General features: G+C 40.5%; 1 protein-coding gene across 1 annotated transcript in view; it reads left to right on the forward strand.

The window, feature by feature from the left end:
• Positions 1 to 14,755, forward strand: part of LOC147659215 (centrosomal protein of 135 kDa-like) — a 548,924-nt gene that overhangs the window by 498,346 nt on the left and 35,823 nt on the right. The window contains exon 19 of the mRNA XM_086951883.1: positions 8,408 to 8,566. Coding sequence (XP_086808009.1) covers positions 8,408 to 8,566 — 159 coding nt within the window. The remainder of the gene's footprint in view (positions 1 to 8,407; positions 8,567 to 14,755) is intronic.

The raw sequence follows: 14,755 nt of genomic DNA on the forward strand, positions 1-14,755 counted from the left end.
AGCCTATAGTTAGACAGGAAAGGTTTGTTTAGTAACAAGATTATGGGTTATGATGGCATGTTTGAAATTTGGGTGACAATAAAAGATATTAGAGAGGTGTTAAGGCACCTAATCAGGATTGCTGTAATTGCAACAAAAAAATTTGAGTTGCAAGGATCTAATGGTTCGGCATTGTGAGAAGTTGGCCTGATATGTGATGTTTCCAATTCTGGAACCACCTTGTATCAGTCCAAACAATCCCTTATGGTGTCTGGTTGTAGGTCAACCTTATTAGACAAGCTATCCTAGTGGTAGCATGGACTAAGCAGCCTTAAAGGCTAAACTCAAGAGGTCGTGTTAAGCGAGCTGTTTTACCAATCACAATACTTCAATACCAAATGAAAGGACACCACACAAGTATATATTATAAAAATATATGTATTTATTACTAAAATAATCCCCAGTACTCTTTATGAGCAAAGGGGCACAAGCTTTAAACAAAAGCACAGTCAAACATATAAAAGTTGCACAATTATGGATGAGGGCGGGTGGCCACTCAAACCATATATTAAGAAAGTGGTATAAGAGATACAAATCAAACAGTGGTTAGACCTAGGGCCTAGGGAATCGCTGGGAGCAGTCGGGACTAGCAAGGCTGAAGTCGGGAAAAGCCCGCGGGATTCGGGTGCAGTGCTTAAAGCACACACATGCACCAATGCAAAGTCAATGGTGCGTAAAAGTTATAGAGTTACTGTTTAAGGAGACTTCCGCTTAACCTAGAAGGACGAAATTCAAGACACATACACTAGAGGTGTGTACCAGTGTGGGAACACCGGCGTTGTTGAGTTACCTCACCCACAGGAAGCGGGTGCATAGGGTCGAAGTTGAGTCGGTTTCGTCACGCAGGTTGTTGGTGCTTGAAGCTGAAGATGCTGCAGGCGATGTGAAGGAGAAGTGTCCGGTGTGATCCAAGGGTGGATCAGAGTTGTAGAGTACCTGAAAGCAGAGGGGACAGGGTCTGGGTCACTCAGCAGTGACCAGGGTGGAACCAGGATTGAACCAGGCAATGTCGGGCGCAATCAGGTGGTTGTTGAGGAGCTTCTCTCCGCTGCCACATGGGCTTTAGGGCATCTGCGACGTCCAGGAGCGGGTCACGAGCTGTCCCACGAAGGCTCTCACCGTCGGCGCTGTCGGCTTCAAGATCGGAGCAAACAACACTTGGCAAGAGCAATCCACGCAGGACTGGAAGATTGCTTCTCACTCGGACCAGGAGGGTCAGAGCGGGTGCTCCTTTTCAGAGGAGCGGGTGCAAGTCTGGAGCAACCAGAATCACAAGTCGGATTTCAAGTTTCGTCGGCACAGGGGCCACAGGCCAGCGGGCAAGTGACCGGGCCAACGCGTTGAGCCAAAAGAAGCAGAAGGGCCCCACGCAGCACTCAGTGAGTGTGGAGGGGTGAGCTTCGGTGCAAAAGTGGCTCAGAGCTGGGGCTTCTCAAACCCCGATGTACAGCTTCGAGGGTCACTCATGGGCTGCACGGTCAGCGTCTCGTGGGACTGTCGAGGGGATAGTATTCCAAATCGTATGACACCTTACACAACATGTTTTGATAAAGCCAAACCAAAGTTGCTATATAACTGCGAGGATTATAATGCACTTAATAGTATATGGTATGGCATTATCCCGGGAGTTGTTCCCGACAGCTGCAGACAGGCTCAGCTCATGCTAGAGCACCATCTCACATTAAACCACGCACTCTGCCTCCAGGATTGATAAGGCCTTCCATAGGAGTGGCTCACAGGTTTATATGTGTCCAGATATACGTTTAGATATAGGTATACTATATCTAAGCAAGGCGTGATTACACCAACTTGCCCCAGCTGAGTGATCAGCCAGTTGTGTCAATTTAAGAACCATGCAGGGGTGGCAAAAGCTATGCTGCAGCCCCTGGTAGGCCTTGGTGGCACCTATGCCCTGAGCACCTATAGTGCAGGGTACAGGGGCTGACAAGGAGTCCAGTTCCAATTGGGTTATGTACCTATAGTACATGTATGTGAATTTAGAGAGAGAGCAGCAGGCTGGGGGTCTGATTAGCAGGCCCACAGCCTCATTAAGTCGAAAACCAGTGAAGCAAAAAGCAAAAATTGGGGTGACTATAGGATAGCAAACCCTACTCTCCTACAGGCATTGACTCTCCTTTTGTTGGTCATGTTGGTGGTTTCTTTGGCAATAGAATTAAAAATGTCTGGCGGGTCAGCTGAGGTCTAACGGCATGTGCTTCCGAGTTGATAACTCATCACTGAAGATGAACATTAGATTGTTGCAAAAGTCTTGAGATGGGAACACTAGGGTTGTGCTAGTGAAAGCTGTGGCTTTTTTTTGGGTAGACCTGGAATGGTTCTTTAAATGACTTACTGGCTTAAGTCCTTCTGCTTTGAAATGGCAGCTTTGAGAAGTGGGATTTGTTCATGCAGCAAGGTGCGTTTTCAGTATGAAGAAGTTGTGCTTCCCAACATCTCTCAAGAACTATTCCTTTTTGTTTTAATTTCATTTTTTTTCTTTTTAAAAATTGGAGCGCTATCAAAATATTTTTGTTACATTGAACCTTGGGGTGGTTCACTTTCATTTGATACTTCTCCAAGAGCAGCAGTGATGGTTACTAACATATGCTCCAGTGTGCAAGAGGGGTCATCTGAGTCAGGTAGGCTGCCTTCCTTTAAAAAATGAACAATTGTGCGCCGAGCACTCCTGTGTAGTTCAAAGTTCTACCAAGTCTAAACCTGATATTGTGATCTGTGTGCAGCGACTGAATGAGTGTACCCTAACACTCTACAATGTAGCATGAAAATGTGGCTGGTTAACAAGCAGTTAACGCAGACTCAGTAGCGCACAACTGGATAAAATCTATTGATCAAACCTTTTAAACCTTTTCTTTACAAAAACATATTTTTAATCATATGTTTTACTCATCAGTTGGACTTGTTTCAGCACAACATTTTGTATTTATACATAAACACTTTTTAAATCAAAATCATACAACTTTATACAAAAAATACATTGAATTTTCTTGTATGCATCATAATTCGCCCGCCCAATGCATTTCGGGACAAATGTAGAGTCCCTTCGTCAGGGGCAATGCTGCAAAATAACATAAACAGGCACATCAGTCTCTATGTAGTACATGGTTCACTACAGTTTAAATAATGCCACCACCAAAGAGAAAAAAACACCCATAGTGTAGTTACCAGCAAGCATCCAAAACCAAAAAAGAAACATTACCAACTACTCACATTTGTATACTAATGAATATGCTTATTGCGAGTTTCAATCTGCCTCGATCCAAGTAGACTATGAAAAAGCAAAATGGACAGAATCAGCCTGCCTCCTCTGGATACGTGCGTGAAAAATCTAACTGCCATGCAATCAATCAATATGCGGAAGCATACCTGTTTTTACTTTCAAAATCCTGCGTTCTGAAAACCCTTTTCCTCTTAATGCATTACCAGGAATTCGATATCCCTCTGTAGAAAAAATAGAGTGCCTTAATGCACGATGCGATTCCAAGAATTAAACTACAAAAGGTTCTGAAACCTTGCTCTGTAAGGAAATCCTTACCGAATCAAACTGTACCCTAAACTCGTCAAACAATCTCCGCGTACACCTTCCGACGTCCGGTTTCTCCCGCGTTTGCGTTAAGCTGAGTCGAATCTAGGTTAAACTACTGTAACCTTCCTTCCTATTGGTTACAACTACGTTCTTAACAACCAATCAGATACGGGATGTCGTGGCAATACGTCGTCCGTAACTATGGTAACGACGCTCTGCTGATAAATAATATCGCCACCTATTCTGTTTACCTAGTCAAAAACCGGGCAAAAAACAGAATGATGTTTTACCGTTTCCTTGAATATTAACAGTCCGTGTAATACATAAAAGCCCTCACTAAAAGGATTCTCCAGTATACGTATTATGCTACACGAGGCCACATGTATGGGTTTCAACCTGTAGATGTTTCAAGCTACAACAGAAACTTTATTGAACGCTATAAGCACACCGATGTTACTACATTCAATAGGAATAACGCGACTAACCAATTACTACAGCAAAAATACGTGAGACTAAGTAAAGAGAGAAAAAACTAAAAAGAGAAAAAATAAAAATATAGAAAAAGGAGTTAAAAGGAATCAAATATACATGTACAATATGCATAAAAAACACAGTAATCAAATGAAAAACATGAAAAAATCGAGTCAAATTAAACAATATGTCATAAATCTAAAAACACCAGAATTAATGCAACAAGGTGAAGATTACACTAGAACACTTGTTTACAAAAAGCTGCTTAACTCTATCCGGTCATTTAATCCCCCAGGGGTCAATGTCCCCAACATTTTTATCCAAAAAGATTCTCTTTGTAACAATTTCTTATTCCTGTCACAACCCTCTGTGATTGCTACTGTCTCTAGAATGGTGAATCTAAGTTGGGCAATAGTGTGTTGTTTCTCAAGCCAGTGTGTAGCTAAGGATGATGTCATGGATTTATTTCGTATTCTGCTTTTGTGCTCTGAGATACGAATTTTCAATTTCCGCTCAGTTTTACCCACATATAAAAGGCCGCAAGGACATTTAATAGTGTATATAACCTGATTAGTGTTACAATCTCCTACAAATTTCAATTTGATATTTCTTCCAGATTGAGGATGCGTAATCACATTACCAACCATCACATTGTTGCAATGCACACAATTTGTGCATTTCCTCATTCCTTTATATTCCTTACTTTTTGTGGACTCCGAATACTTTAGCAATTCTTTTAGGTTTTTGGACCTTGTGTAAGCAAACAAGGGTTTGTCCCTAAAGCTATTGTGGAAGTCATTTTCTTGCTGAAGGAGTTCCCATCTTTTTTGTATGATATTTTTCAGTTTTGGTGAGTTGACAGAGTATTTTGAGACAAACACATTCCGTTTTTGTTCTTCTTTTTGTTTTTGTACTAATAAGTCATTACGATTTTTCTCAATGGCTTTATTTTGCGCTGTGTCCAGTATATCCATCGGATAGCCTCTTTTTATGTAGTTTTCCTTGTATTCATTGATGTACTTCAGGCATTCATCTTGTCCTGTGACTATTCTCCTGATCCTCAAGAATTGGGAATATGGTAAATTCTTCAATAGATTCGGAGGATGAAAGCTGTGATAGAGCAACATACTGTTCTTGTCAGTTGGTTTACGATACAGGGAAGTGCTAATCCTTTCTCCTTCGAGTTCTACCATCACATCCAGGTATGCTATCTTTGATCTGCTGACAGTGTGTGTTACCTGAATACGTGGATTCCTTGAGTTTAGTAGTGTGATGTTATGATGTAGTTGTGCTTCTGTTCCAGACCATATTAAAAATATGTCGTCTATGAAACGACAAAAAAATTCCAGATGTTCCGTCCATTCTTTGTGTGCAAAAACATGTTCTTGCTCGAATTTCTATTGAACAAAAACGGAATGTGTTTGTCTCAAAATACTCTGTCAACTCACCAAAACTGAAAAATATCATACAAAAAAGATGGGAACTCCTTCAGCAAGAAAATGACTTCCACAATAGCTTTAGGGACAAACCCTTGTTTGCTTACACAAGGTCCAAAAACCTAAAAGAATTGCTAAAGTATTCGGAGTCCACAAAAAGTAAGGAATATAAAGGAATGAGGAAATGCACAAATTGTGTGCATTGCAACAATGTGATGGTTGGTAATGTGATTACGCATCCTCAATCTGGAAGAAATATCAAATTGAAATTTGTAGGAGATTGTAACACTAATCAGGTTATATACACTATTAAATGTCCTTGCGGCCTTTTATATGTGGGTAAAACTGAGCGGAAATTGAAAATTCGTATCTCAGAGCACAAAAGCAGAATACGAAATAAATCCATGACATCATCCTTAGCTACACACTGGCTTGAGAAACAACACACTATTGCCCAACTTAGATTCACCATTCTAGAGACAGTAGCAATCACAGAGGGTTGTGACAGGAATAAGAAATTGTTACAAAGAGAATCTTTTTGGATAAAAATGTTGGGGACATTGACCCCTGGGGGATTAAATGACCGGATAGAGTTAAGCAGCTTTTTGTAAACAAGTGTTCTAGTGTAATCTTCACCTTGTTGCATTAATTCTGATGTTTTTAGATTTATGACATATTGTTTAATTTGACTCGATTTTTTCATGTTTTTCATTTGATTACTGTGTTTTTTATGCATATTGTACATGTATATTTGATTCCTTTTAACTCCTTTTTCTATATTTTTATTTTTTCTCTTTTTAGTTTTTTCTCTCTTTACTTAGTCTCACGTATTTTTGCTGTAGTAATTGGTTAGTCGCGTTATTCCTATTGAATGTAGTCACATCGGTGTGCTTATAGCGTTCAATAAAGTTTCTGTTGTAGCTTGAAACATCTACAGGTTGAAACCCATACATGTGGCCTCGTGTAGCATAATACGTATACTGGAGAATCCTTTTAGTGAGGGCTTTTATGTATTACACGGACTGTTAATATTCAAGGAAACGGTAAAACATCATTCCGTTTTTTGCCCGGTTTTTGACTAGGTAAACAGAATAGGTGGCGATATTATTTATCAGCAGAGCGTCGTTACCATAGTTACGGACGACGTATTGCCACGACATCCCGTATCTGATTGGTTGTTAAGAACGTAGTTGTAACCAATAGGAAGGAAGGTTACAGTAGTTTAACCTAGATTCGACTCAGCTTAACGCAAACGCGGGAGAAACCGGACGTCGGAAGGTGTACGCGGAGATTGTTTGACGAGTTTAGGGTGCAGTTTGATTCGGTAAGGATTTCCTTACAGAGCAAGGTTTCAGAACCTTTTGTAGTTTAATTCTTGGAATCGCATCGTGCATTAAGGCACTCTATTTTTTCTACAGAGGGATATCGAATTCCTGGTAATGCATTAAGAGGAAAAGGGTTTTCAGAACGCAGGATTTTGAAAGTAAAAACAGGTATGCTTCCGCATATTGATTGATTGCATGGCAGTTAGATTTTTCACGCACGTATCCAGAGGAGGCAGGCTGATTCTGTCCATTTTGCTTTTTCATAGTCTACTTGGATCGAGGCAGATTGAAACTCGCAATAAGCATATTCATTAGTATACAAATGTGAGTAGTTGGTAATGTTTCTTTTTTGGTTTTGGATGCTTGCTGGTAACTACACTATGGGTGTTTTTTTCTCTTTGGTGGTGGCATTATTTAAACTGTAGTGAACCATGTACTACATAGAGACTGATGTGCCTGTTTATGTTATTTTGCAGCATTGCCCCTGACGAAGGGACTCTACATTTGTCCCGAAATGCATTGGGCGGGCGAATTATGATGCATACAAGAAAATTCAATGTATTTTTTGTATAAAGTTGTATGATTTTGATTTAAAAAGTGTTTATGTATAAATACAAAATGTTGTGCTGAAACAAGTCCAACTGATGAGTAAAACATATGATTAAAAATATGTTTTTGTAAAGAAAAGGTTTAAAAGGTTTGATCAATAGATTTTATCCAGTTGTGCGCTACTGAGTCTGCGTTAACTGCTTGTTAACCAGCCACATTTTCATGCCTTCCTTTAAAGCCTAAATTATTTTTCCTGCTAGTTATGTTTTTAAAGTTTGCTAACCAGAAAACAAGAAGAGCATAAGGAGAATTATTCTTGTGTGAAAACAGCAGGTCAACATTGGGGGGCTGCATTATGTGTGGGAATATTGACTCGGAAAGAATTCAGGTTATTCAAGGTTCCACAATTCTTTGTGCCAAAGCATTCTGGAATCATCAGCCCTGATGTTATAGTCTCCAAAGATAAAGGAATAGCTCGAAGTGAATATCACAAATTGTGCCATATTCGAGAGATCAGCTGGAAAATGATCAATTATTTTTAGAAGCAGGGTGTATGATAGTGCAGATTAATGAAGGAAGAAGGCATGTTACTATTTTTATGAGCAGGTGTTTGAAGGATTTATAGTGTCTGTTCGCAATTTAATCAATCAATAAATAACTTTATTCAGAAGTATAATAACCATAAAAGCACTTACAACATTACATCAGAATATATACTGCATAAAAATACATTAACCAATAATTATAAAGTTAAAACATAACTATATGTGTTAAAATTATTTTAGGACAACATTGACCTATGATCTTGCACAGATTGATTGATTGTTCTCAATTCATTGCAGATCATGTGATATTGGTTACTAAGTGCTATTCTTTTTTCATGACCAGTTTCTCGATTCTTGAGGAGGATATTGTAGCCATTGAAAGGCTATGCAAAATGGCTGGTGTTGTAGAATCAATGGGCCAAGTTTCTGAGAATAGCTTTGTTACTGATTAGTTTTGTTAAATTGTTTTTTTTTAAGTTAAAATCCGTTTTGTTTCAGGGAGCGTGCAGTGAAAGAACTCCGGCGCCAGAATCATTCTGTTTCATTCCAGTCAAGCTCATTAAATAAATCCCTGAGCCCGTCCAGCCGCTCACCCGATCGTAGCCACCGTTTACAAGAGTGTCGCACAAGATCTCCAGAGAGATTATCACTGGATCGGTGAGTGAATACAACAATCTTGTTGGGCAGTTGTTTTCAGGGATGCTATGTCATAAAAAATATTCTTAGAGCCTGATTACAAAAGGGTCAGTGTACTGTATTCCAATACGTGTGTAACCCCTGCTTGTACGCGGGTTGCAAAAACGAGCTGGGAGGTATTTAAGGCATCCAATCGATAATTATCGGATGCGTTAAATACCTCAACCTTCGCTACATTTCGCAAGATCAAAGCTGCCAAAATTGAACAGGGGAAAGGTGTATGGTATTTACCATACAATGTGGATTTTGGGTGTTAAATACCAAAATCGGCTGCATGTTAATTCTAGAAAACATGTAAAACGCACAATTTATCGCACATGGTAAATAACGTAGCCCGAGGTATCATTATTTATGAGGTGCGATAAATAGCACCTTGACTCGTAATCAGACTCTGTGTGTTTATGTTTCATTAGGCTGAATCCCCCAACCATCAATTTCTAGTGCTGGAAATCAGTGTGTGGTACATTCTTACGGAAATTATGCCATTCGGTGAAAGAGGTACTCAAGTCTCTTGTTTATCGGAATCACACCCCTGAAGGAGGATCCAGTCCCTCCAAATCATTAAAATGTCTCCCAAAAATGGCAATGGCATCTATAGAGCACTCAAATGACAAAATAAATCCCATCTACTACATTTCCCATTGTATGCTATCAACATTATACCAGTCATACAATCTCCTTAAGTGCTTCATCCACTTATGCCCGATCACAGTAGACCTGAAAATCCTGTTTTGGGTACAAAATCCTGTTTTTGCCCAGCGGGTTATGAAGGAAATTATGGGTGCAAATTGCACACACGCAGTGTCTGCATCATGAATTAATGGGTAATGGAATGCTCTCTTCATGCTTTCCTCATTCCTGTATAATTTGGCAAAGGTTGTGCACTCACTAATTTACAGTCCCCTTGCGCAAATATGTTGATTTTATACCACAACTTGTGACCACAATCGTGCCTTTACGATCCACTTGTTCTTCCCATTTACAGCTTCAAACCATCACATGCATAATTCCTCCCCAGTCATCTTTACCCATATCCTCCCACATCACTTACCACAAACCCACCTTTACTTCCAACTGTCACACCAACAACCAAAATCCAGTCTCTCCTCCCACTAACGGGGTTAAGGATGTGAGCATATGTTCCTCCCTTCCGAGCAACCTATTTTAACAAACAGGATAATTCCTTGTTGTGACATAGCAAAGTAGTCCAGATGTATTTGAGTGAAAGTGGTTATTTTATTTTTATTCACCGCTTTGTTGATCCATTTCACTCTTTATAATTTATTTGATTAGAGGTGTCTAGAGAAAGGAGACAGCTGACAAATGTTTCGCCCTATGTGGCAGGTTGTGCCAGGGCTTTCTCAAGGCTGTAAAGAAAGAGAAATGCAATAAGTACTAAGTGGAAAAGGATCAAGGAACCCCAGAGGAGGCACCAGTTGGAGTGTGCAAGTGGAGAAGAAGAAGAAAAAAATCTGAGAATATAAAAATGTATTTTATTTTATTGTAAAAAGTTTAAAATTACTTCATAAATAGAAAGGGAGTAAATTAGGGTAGGCCAAGACCAAATGTCACCACATATATGAGCTGTAAAAAAAAGAAAAAATCCCAAGCGTAGAAAGAAGGAAGGACCAGTGAGAAAGAAAGAAAGGAAGAAATGAACTAACTACATTGCTGGCAATAGTGTATCGCCATTATTTAATTTGTCTTGAGTGTCAACGGAACGATGGAATACCAAGAGTAGGAAAGAGTGAAGGACCACATGCATTGATTTACCAAGTGGTGAAAGAACCAGAGAACTTCCCATGCTGTCTTAAGTGGAGTCATGCACAAGCAAGGCATGCCATATGATAAGATTGCAAAAGCAAGATGTTGAAATGCAATACCTAATCATTATGTTCTATAATCTTACAGTCTGGCGAGGGTAGACTACATTTGAATTTGTTTCAACGCAACACGTAGACACATCCAAAATCTGGATAAAACAGACATTGTTTTGAAATGGGTTCAGGAACATGGACAATGAAGTGCTCTATATATATATATATGTGATCAAGAGCACTAGTTGCTCGAAACGCGTCCCCTGAGAGGTTGAATAAAATCTACCTTACTACAGCCTAGGGTCCGTGTCTTCATTTCGCCGAGAAGCTGAGTTTATGAGGATTACGCTGTGTATATATATATATATATATATATATATATATATATATATATATATATATATATATATATATATATATATATATATATATATATATATATATATATATATATATATATATATATATATATATATATATATATATGAAATCCAATCACTTGTCCCAACGCGTTTCAGTGCTTCCTGCACTTTCATCAGGGGATCATGGCAGGGCGGATGTGAATGGCAATTTCCGTCGTCTTTTAGTAAAAAACACGGAGGGTACTTTGTAGTACAAATCCCTTGCACAGCATTTTGGGATCAGTAGTTTAGCCAAAAAGTTCGTAACCATAGTGGGTTCCGCCAAGACATATTAATTGTTCAAGTTGCAGTGTCCTGTTATCGGCACACGGAGGAGGGAGTCGTCGGTGGAGGGGCCATGTACAGGACTTCCCTGTTCACTTAAGGCGACTGCAGGAGCGAAAATTACAGAGGAAAAAAAGCAAAACCAAGAGTAGGAAAGAGTGATTATATATAAAAAGGCGAATGACTGTGAGAAAACCCTCCCTCCCTCCTCCCTCCGAAGAAGGCCGATGTAGGCTGAAATGCATTAGGAACAGGAAAACGGAGTGTTTTAACTGGTGAAATAAAAGGATGTTTCCCTTCCTGTAGTGTGTGCGCCTCGACTCCTTTCTGCAAGGAAAGACTTGGAATAATTTTACACGGCCTGGGTCCTGGCCGAGAGGAAACGCACCCCCAGCAAAGTGCGCCGGTTCTGCCCACACACAGGACCATCTTGAGAAAACGGTGCAGGCCAAAGCGGGGCAGCGGCAGCCACCAGGGACCTGACCTTGGAATGGGCCCCATGTAAACTCGAAAATAGTTCACAAAGGGACACAGGAATCACCGTGATTTTTGAACTACCAGCCAGCAAACGCACTACAAAGACCGGCATGCTCCTCAGGCAAGTATAAATCAAGCACCCACCTGAGGGTAATTATTGAAAGCACCAAGAAGAGCATGCGTGCGTTTTCAAAGGCGAATGACTGTGAGAAAACCCTCCCTCCCTCCTCCCTCCGAAGAAGGCCGATGTAGGCTGAAATGCATTAGGAACAGGAAAACGGAGTGTTTTAACTGGTGAAATAAAAGGATGTTTCCCTTCCTGTAGTGTGTGCGCCTCGACTCCTTTCTGCAAGGAAAGACTTGGAATAATATATATATCGTGATCAAGGGCTTACGAGCTTGAAACGCGTTGTGTTTGGGTCACTGCAATAAAATACTGCCCACTTGAAAAACTCCAGAGGTCTGCGTCTCTTTCCTCGCCTGACTGCCGCTGGGAGAATTCAGGAAGTGGTTTGAGGGTTTCCAGATATATATATATATATATATATATATATATATATATATATATATTTATATATATATATGAAATCCAATCACTTGTCCCAACGCGTTTCAGTGCTTCCTGCACTTTCATCAGGGGATCATGGCAGGGCGGATGTGAATGGCAATTTCCGTCGTCTTTTAGTAAAAAACACGGAGGGTACTTTGTAGTACAAATCCCTTGCACAGCATTTTGGGATCAGTAGTTTAGCCAAAAAGTTCGTAACCATAGTGGGTTCCGCCAAGACATATTAATTGTTCAAGTTGCAGTGTCCTGTTATCGGCACACGGAGGAGGGAGTCGTCGGTGGAGGGGCCATGTACAGGACTTCCCTGTTCACTTAAGGCGACTGCAGGAGCGAAAATTACCGAGGAAAAAAAGCAAAACCAAGAGTAGGAAAGAGTGATTATATATATCAATTAACATGTCTTGGTGGAACCCACTATGGTTACGAACTTTTTGGCTAAACTACTGATACGGGGTCAACCAGGGTCACAATAATGGAGTTGTTTTCACTCACCAGCTCCGCGTTTCATCGACCCTCGGAAACCTCCTCGAGCTCGATCCGCGCGTTGTCGGTAAGACTCAGTTTTTTCTCCGTTGTTTATTCCACAAATGTGAGCGGCGTTCTTCTGGCACGTCGCTTCGTCCTGGTGGGGCTGGCAGTATTTAAATTCACAACTCACATCCACCTTCTGCCGCTCCACTTTACCCCGGGTGCCTCCTTAACGCACGGTGGAGTGCGTAACATCTCTCCAACCCACAGTTCAATCCGTGAACTGTTCCGCAATTAAGGACACTCCAGCCGGATTTATCGGTCTCTGCGCTTAGTTTATTTTCAGCGCATACACTTCAGTCAACAAACAAACGCGTTTCGGCGTTGCCGCCTTCGTCAGTGCTGGCTAACAGAGACATTTTTTACATTTAAATAAAGTTTCAATCAAAGCATCACATGTTAAAAGTAAACATAAAAGAGGCACATAAGTTCATTCACTTTGACCGCCATCTTGGAGTGTTCAAGATCGGCTTTTTTAACTCTCATTTCAATTCTAGCATTACCTCATTGTATAGGCACTTTAGTGATCGCTATGCGGTATATTCAATTCATATCAATTTACCTAATATTCACCCATATCTTGGTATTTTCCGCATTTTACATTTACTAACTATTTTTTCATTTCTATTGCCTAGCAATGAGACATCATGTATTCAGCCCTGAATGGGCTTTCCAACGGACTCTTTCATCAGAGTACATTGGACTCAATTTTCAATCATAGAACGTGCCTCGGGGTATCCTATCAGTGACAATTATTGCGCCCTGAATGGGCTTACTCATCATCATCTTTCAGTGAAAGGATACACAATCATGGGAACGGGAGAAGCAGCATTAGTACAGTTTCATAAGTAGCAATATGGTCAAGGGGTAGCAAGGGATACACAGTATGGGGAAATCAATTCAATTCACTGCTCTAGTTGTGACTATAGATGTACCCACATCTCCTCTTCATTATTCAGGCCTATCGGATTTTTTGTCTGGAGCATTATGATGTAACGGGACTCAAGCGTTCTTAATTTCTTGACCCAGTTCCCTCCTCTTTCTGTTCTCACCAATTGGTCTAATATGAAAAAGGATAACAAATTGTTGTTGCTTTGATGTTCTTTTTCATAATGCCGAGCCACTGGGTAGGTCTGGTCTTTTAGATTGATGACCCTCATGTGTTCGAGTATTCTTAACTTCGTCTGTTTTATGGTACTGCCCACATATTGTTTTCCGCATGGACACACCAAACAGTAAACTGTGAACTCTGAGTTGCAGTTTAACAGTTTTGAAATTTGTTTTTTCTGTCCCCTTCTTGGTATCTCGAACTCCTTAACCTTGTGGGAATTCCTACAGGCCTTGCATTTCATGCATGGGTAGAAACCCAATGCTGGGGCTTTCTTCTTTCTCTTACTTTCATGGTGGCTGCTTACTAGATGATCTTTCAGTGAGTGACTTCTACGGTAAGTTACCATCGGGTGGTCCGATAGTGACTTCCCCCACTATGCCATCGGATTTGAGTATATTCCAATTCCTACGTAGGATTTGGAACACCTCTGATGACTTGTCATTGAAATTTGTTATCAATCGCAATGACATGTCTACTTTTTTGACTACGTCTATTAGTAGTGCATTTCTTGGTCGTGCGTCACTTCTCTTCTCTGCCTCATCTAGGACCCCTTTAAAGTAGCCCCTCTTCTCAAATCTTCTTCTGGACTCTTTCTTCGCCTTTATGTACTCTTTCTCCGTTGAGCAGTTCCGCTTAATCCGCAGAAACTCCCCCAAAGGAATGTTATTCACTACACAACGTGGGTGACAGCTGCCAGCGTGAAGGACCGTATTGCCTGCAGTTGGCTTTCTGTACAGTGCTGTTTGTATCTTATTGTCCTGTATGTAGACCCTCAGATCTAAGTAGAAGACCTCCTCTTTACTTATGCTGCTGGTAAATCTCAAATAGAGATTATTCTCATTGAGGTCCCTGATGTATTCTTCTGCCTCATCCTGCGATCCCCGCCACACAATGAAGAGGTCATCAATGTAGCGGGTCCACAGTGAGATTTTGTCCACCCACTTTTCATTTGTCCCCGCCCAG

Source organism: Lissotriton vulgaris, unplaced genomic scaffold, assembly GCF_964263255.1.
Source record: "Lissotriton vulgaris unplaced genomic scaffold, aLisVul1.2 SCAFFOLD_581, whole genome shotgun sequence".
In the NCBI taxonomy this organism is placed as follows: Eukaryota; Metazoa; Chordata; class Amphibia; order Caudata; family Salamandridae; genus Lissotriton; species Lissotriton vulgaris.